This window comes from Silene latifolia, chromosome 5, assembly GCF_048544455.1.
Source record: "Silene latifolia isolate original U9 population chromosome 5, ASM4854445v1, whole genome shotgun sequence".
In the NCBI taxonomy this organism is placed as follows: domain Eukaryota; kingdom Viridiplantae; phylum Streptophyta; class Magnoliopsida; order Caryophyllales; family Caryophyllaceae; genus Silene; species Silene latifolia.
Genome location: NC_133530.1, coordinates 910234 through 917361, shown reverse-complemented (window position 1 = coordinate 917361; position 7128 = coordinate 910234). Strand labels below are relative to the sequence as shown.

General features: G+C 32.3%; 1 protein-coding gene across 1 annotated transcript; it reads right to left on the bottom strand.

Annotated features, from left to right (window-relative positions):
• Positions 1-444: 444 nt before the first annotated feature.
• On the bottom strand, positions 445-6057 carry LOC141655767 (cytochrome P450 CYP72A219-like). Its single transcript, XM_074462825.1, has 5 exons — positions 5623-6057; positions 4910-5127; positions 4227-4471; positions 3784-4153; positions 445-943 (listed from the first exon to the last, which is right to left on the bottom strand). Exons 1-5 carry the CDS (start codon positions 5900-5902, stop codon positions 512-514), a joined length of 1545 nt encoding a protein of 514 aa, XP_074318926.1. The 5' UTR covers positions 5903-6057; the 3' UTR covers positions 445-511.
• Positions 6058-7128: the final 1071 nt, after the last annotated feature.

The following is a 7128-nucleotide window of genomic DNA, read 5'->3' as shown; positions in this document are numbered from 1 at the left end:
TAAAAGTTGCACCCAAATCTCAGTGTTAAATTATGAGCAATTACACGTAATTTTGGTGAGATATTGGTGAGAAATTAACAATCCGGCGAGATTTTGACCGGAAAAGTAAAAGGGGCTTGATTTCACTTTATTACAAAGTGATGGGGGTTGTTTACACCAAAATAAAGTTAAGGGGGTTATTCTCACATTGATGCAAACTTAAGGGGCTAGTTTACCACTTTTCCGCTTATAAAACTCATAATATTTGTTAACTCTTTTGATTAGTTTTTAGTTTCAATTTTTTTTTTCCTTAAACCAACATACAAGTAAGGGAAATGTGAAAAATTTAATAAGTTATTGGTTGAAAATCTGAAAATAGTATATATTAAAAAAGATAACAATCTATATATACCGTTGAAAAATTACACAAGTCTAAACTAGTACATAATAAAATGTTTATTAGGACTTAGATAACAAAACTATCTTAATTAATCATATTAAATATTACAGTACGAGATAATAAATCTCAAACTTAATGACTCAATCGTTTCAAGACAATAAGAGCACCAAACTGAGGCCGAAGGGTGGCCAAGAGAGCAGGGGCATGAGCATAAGACGGCGAGATATCGAAAGAGAAACGTTGTAGAATTAGGACTAAAGCCAATCTTGCTTCAGTCATGGCGAAATTTGATCCTATGCAAATTCTAGGACCCCAACCAAATGCGAAAAATGACATATTTCCGTTTGTGGCCTTGGACATGCCCTGACTAAATCTATCTGGTTTGAATTCCTTAGCATCGGAACCCCATATGGATTCGTCTTGTTGAACATGGAGCAGTGACATGTGAACTAGAACTCCCGCTGGTAAAAAGATGTCTCTGACTTTGATGTCTTCGCAAACTGTCCGATTTGCCTCTATCGGTGGTGGGTATAGCCTCAATACCTCTTGTAGTATCATGTTCACCTATCAACATAAGTTTCATGTCATATTTAGAATTTTTTTTTAGTTACGTATGTTAAAACACACTTAGTTGATAATGTCAAGTTTAATTGTTATTTGATTGTTTGCTCTTAGTTAAAATTGCTTAGTGTTTGAAGCAATTAAAGGACGTCCATGAAGGGTCAAATGATCAAGATTGAAGTCAAGACAAAGTTATTTCCTAGTCTTTGTCGAATGTTGTCAGAGTAAGTGTAGCATTCTCATTTTGTCGAAAAGGCTGCAAACCATGCAATAGTGCGCTCCACTGTGATTTCTGATACTACCGTACGGAGGAATTTTATACAAAATGTTTAAGTGTGGAAATCTTTACAAATTTCACATTTTCAAAGGTTTAACATCTATATAATAACATAAAAAGGCACGTTGAGCCTCTTTTGAAATGACATGTGTCACCCCATATGTTCTTGCCACCTATCACACCTATTTACATAATAATAATATTTTTTTTTGTACAAAGAAACGAATAATAATTAATTTTCACTTAATAATACGGAATTAATGCACATAAATTTATAGAACTTAATAGTTATTAAACTTAATAGTTATTTACATGCCCTTTAATATCCCCCAAGAAAAAAGATAAAGAGTCATAAAATACTCTTTCACAATTTTAATGACCTCCTTAACTACAATCCTTCATCTATGATGCTTTTTATCTTCTTTGTTTGCAAAAAATAACAATATTTTCAAGCATAAACACGAATAAACTCAAAGCACATTTTATCCTCATTCTTATCATAAAAACAAGGTAAGTGAATTTTGTTTTCTTCAAATGTTATTGTTATTAAATTAATTTGTTTCACGCATGTTTTGATAATATTGTTTTAAAATGGAAGCTTTAATTATGGAATGCTTAAATTCGTCCTTCAAAAGAGTAGTCATCAAATTTATTACTTCGATCATTCAAAAATTGATCTTATTTAAGCATATATATCTTTTGCTTTTCAATTAACCAAGTGTCAAAATATGTTTATATATTGTTTATACATGATTAAGATTTGGATGGCAAGAGAAAATAAAAGAGGAGAAGAAATCATCCAAAGTTGAAGAAGACAGTAGAATATGAAAGAATATAATTGGTTAAGTAAAGACTTTCCCTACTATTTTGAATCAATTAGTACGGTAATTTGTCGTGAGGCGATTTGGTAAATTTTTTATGTATGTTTTTGAATCAATTTATATGGTAATTCGTATTTGAATCAATTGGTATGTATGTATAAATTTGTAAGAGATAAAAGGTGATTATTGTGGTGCTGAGTTTTATTAATGTTTTATTATGGACTATTTACAGGGAATAAGGTGGAAATTGTGATAATACGGGGATTTGGAAAATAATTTACATGTTCGTAAATTTCTAGCTCATTTCTTTATTAATATTGGTTATATTCTTTTAGTCTCTCATATTTTGTTTGCTCTATTAATTTACCTGTTATATTTTTTTGTCGTTATCTACATAAGATGCTTTCCTTTTAAGATTAGAATAGGGTGAGTGACTTTATTAATTCATATCAATATCCGCCAACTCCAACATGTTTTGTGAAAAATTAGAAGGATCTTGCCGATGATACTACATTTTCTTTCTTTTCCTAGGGCCGAGGTATTTGTATCTTGTACTTACATATCTATAATTTGATCGATTCATCATTAAAAACTTTATTAAAATCACACCCCGTGATTTTCACGGGATACAAAACTAGTTTGAAACATAAAAGTGTGAAAACAAATCTAAAAAATGAAATCATAAATCTCAAGTTTGATCCTCTAGATTTGTGCATTTGTTTTTTTTTACCAAAATGGTAATATTGGACTTGTCAAAGTTTAAAGCTAGAAAATATTTTTGCCAATTTGGTAAAATGTCTCATGTTGAATGTTTGGGGAAGAGTTTTCTGAAAAATACTAAAGTATTGTGTGCTTAAGTCTAAACCTAACACTTACCATCACTCAAAGGCTACTTATTTAACTTTATATTAATTACTCTAAGTTGTACTTCTTTGATGATCTAATCCATGATAAATAGAGAGCCTTTGCTTCATTTATTACCCAAAACTTTCCAAAGCATTTATTAAAAAATCTTGCAAATCATTTGTGCATTTAAAGCTTTGTTATTTAAGTATTTGCAAAACGTTTTCTGTTTTAAAGTCTTCGTTTGTTTTCAAAAGCTGTAAACCTCCAAGTATCAGTTAGCTGCACTTTGACATAATAAGTTTATTTGTTTCATGATTCTCGTGTTTAATTCTTAATTGTGATCTCCATGTTCATTAAGTGAACCCTTGAGATTCAAAGACTTTAAACCTGTGAGATAGAACATATAAACTCTTGAACTGGAGTAGCTTTAAGTTTGAGTGCAATCGGGGTAGATTGGCGAGTTATTTTCATCGTAAGAGTTTAGTTGTCTGAGTAAATTTCTAAACAAATAATAAAATAACGGTTGTACATAGGCCTCCAAGTAGAGACCGAGCCAATTTTTAAAAACATCGTTTGTTTGTTCATTTACTTTTACGTTCTTTTACTTTGCTCTCTCTCGTTTATACTTTTTGCAAGTCACAGTCATCAATACTGACATAGAACTGCTGTAACTTCTTGTGAACTTACATTACATTAAGTTTTTCAATTTTTGTACTTCAAGGTTTTTAACTTATGTTATTAATTAACTAAGTTAAGGACAAATTTTTAAAAGGTATACCTAATTCACCACCCTCATAGGTATTTATCGTTCCTGACTCTTCAACGTACTTAAAAATAAATTCTAGTCATGTTAACTCGACTTGGATCGATCAAGAAATTTAGTAATGTGGCTTACATACCATTTTAAGCTGGTTTAATCCATGAAAATCAGGAGCTTTGTCACCAAACGCGTTCAAGATCTCTTCTCGAGCTAGTTGTTGCCAATCTTGATGCTTACCCAACAAAATCAACGTCCAAACAAGCAAAGAAGAAGTGGTCTCTTGACCGGCTAAGTAGAAGAGCTTGCACTCATCGATCACTTCTTCGAGACTAATCGCAATCTTGTGGTTTTTGTTAGCATTCGAATCCAATAGTACGCCCAATAAGTCGTCCTTAGGTTTTGCTCCAGCTTTTATTGCGTTCTCCCTCTTCTTAATTATCTCCTTCAACAAAGACTTAATTTCCCGATCCAGTTCCATTATTCTCCTATTTACCTTTGTTGGTAGATACCTACATACAATAACGGTTTTCTTAGGGCACACGTTAGAAAAACTGATGGTGTAATAAATGGATTAATACCGACCTCCATCCAGGAATATAAAGTTGATTAATAATTGGAACCGCCAATTTAAGCTGCTCAGTGATAAGCTCGAAAATTCTTCTGCCTTCTTCATAGCTACTTCCGAAAGCAGCTCGAGAAATGACATCCGCGGATAACTTATGAAGATGTGACCATACGTCTACCTCGCATGAACCACTCTCCGACACCATTTCCTCCCATGTACTGATCATCTCAGTTGTGCTTGCATTAAACGCAGGAAGCATGAACTGCATCAACATAATCATTGCCCATATTTTAGTGGTTAAGCAATCATCATTTTATGATTAAGTTTGAAATGGTTCATCAACTAGGATATAAAGATAATAGTTGGGCCTCAACCCTCTCTGGCGGAGCTAGGATTATTGAAAGTCATCAGCGGCAAACGGGTAATAGTATAAGATAATTATTTTTATGAAATTCGAAAATTTTAACTAAAAACTTCAAAATGTTCCTATGCCAGAAGGGGTGAGTGCTCCTGCTTGCCCTCCTTGCTCCACTCCCACCTACGATGTGAAACTATACTGACCGTTTTAACTTAAGACATCTCAAAACCTCATTTTATATATTCAGCTCTATTTTAATCGGGTGTGAGAGTCGTCTTAGTTAAGACATTTTTAAACAAGAAATAGTACGTGATGGATTAAAGGATTAAGAATGAAAAAGACCTTCAACTTCTCCATGTGAAATGCTGGATTAAGTAGCTTCCTATGTTTAGCCCACATATCACCTTCTAATAGAACTAAACCAGTGGCCACCACCTTCAGAATTGGGTTTATTTGTGGCTTCTGAAATTCATTTATTTTAGTAAATATTTCCCGAATTGCTTCTGGTTCCGAAATGTTCACCATTGGCGTTGGACCATTCCACATAAAACATCTTTTGCCTGCAATTAATCCATATATTCCACATAATTAATGTACAAATTAATATATCATCAAATGTACTCCCTCCATTTATCTATTTTTTGCGGTCTCCAAGACGGAACTTTGACTTTATTTTTTTACATCTATATGTTACTTTTTTTTGTCGGAATTTTTTTAAGTGAAAGATGCATTGACAATAAGTGTAAATGTTTTTGTTTTACAAATTTATATATTTTATTCCCCAACTTATCTGCGGTCAAAGTTCGGAAACTTTGACCTTCAAAAAGCAAATGGGAAGAAAATAGGTAAATGGAGGGAGTACAAATTAATGTTTACCATAATTAATGAATAAATATACGAGTAGTAAATCATTCTTTATACCTTCTTATTGTGTTTTCTTAGGTGACACGTAGAAAAACAAACGTGAACTAATAAGTTGTGCATGTGCATAAATTAAACTAAACGATTTGGATATGAAAAAAAAAAATAAGCACTAGGGTTTATAACAAATATACCATAGTTGTTCACGGTATGGTGGTAGAAAGGTTGGGTACGAGGAAGATGATCATTCGATAATTCACACATGGGTTTAGATCTAGCTTCCATAGTCATCCGAGCTTTATCTTTAGAGTCTCCATACAAGAGTCTGTAAGGGTTTCCTTGAAATCCTTGTTCTCTAAGAATCCTTTCCCATCTCTTGGGATTAAACCATACCCATTTTAAGACACTCCATGACAATGTCACCACCAAAACACAAGCCAATGATATCACAATTGACGATAACGTTATTTCCATTCTTAATTATTCTTATTCTTATTCTTATGACGATGATATTAATAAGTAGAGTAGCTCGCTTGCTTATAGTAGTTTAGGAAGATATGTAAGGAATTAATAGAGTGAATGTAAGTAAATGTAGAATGGGAGGGGATGTATTATATAAGATTTAATGACAAGTGAAGATACATACATCTATTGCTTGGGGTGACTATTCCATTTAATTGGTTAAGTAACTACATGAGTGACGTCCACCATTATGCATGGTTTAAATTTACTATACTTGGCCTCCAAGTAATTTTTTAGTAAGATTTACCTTACAATTCCTTGATGTTTAAATTTCGTATACTTGACCTCCAAGTCGTCTTACAAGAACAATAGAAAATGGAATTCTTCTCTAGCTATAGCTACAAACAAATTAAAGTTGCCCTACAATGGAAACTGTATGTATTTAGCCTTATTATCATTAATTCATAATACTATATATTTAGCCTTTTCTGTATGTTCATTCATGTAGGGCTACGACATTGACAATTTGGCATTCGTCTTTTGATGAAGATTTCCTTGAACAAAAAGTCAAGTCTTTTGTGTTTTGTGCTTGTGACTTAGTACCTACTACTCCACATGCATTAGAATTTTTTGGTTAATGAATGTTTATTAGCAAGCTAATTAGGGAATTAGTGTTAGTTTTAAACTATTTTGGTCCATAGTATTCACGTCATCACTTTTTATTTTATTTTCAATTTTTATACAAAATGCCAAGAAATCTAGCGGCTTTACAGAATGTCGTCGTCCAAATATTTGTATCAGTTTTTTTTTTTTTTAAAAAAAAAAGGCAAGGCCGCTGAGAACTTCAGCGACTTATTCCAACAACTTGCATTAGGTACACTACAAAATGACAAGTACTGATATGGTAAGCCGCTAAGATGCGGTTTTGCCTTTTATATTAAAAAAAAAACTAAGTGAAGCCGTTAGGTTTCTTAGCGGTTTCATATAAAAATTGAACAAAAATAAAAATTGATGACGTAGATACTATGGACCAAATAGTTTCAAATGAACATTAATTACCTTATTATTTTGCTAATTAACCAAAAAATTCCATGCATTATTGCATTTTGAAGAAAAATCATGCATGTAGGGCAACAAACATAAACTATATTTTGAGTCATATATCAATACCACTATAGATGAGGACTTGTATGTGTTCCTAGAAGAATAATCTAATACTCGTACTAATTTACAAGATC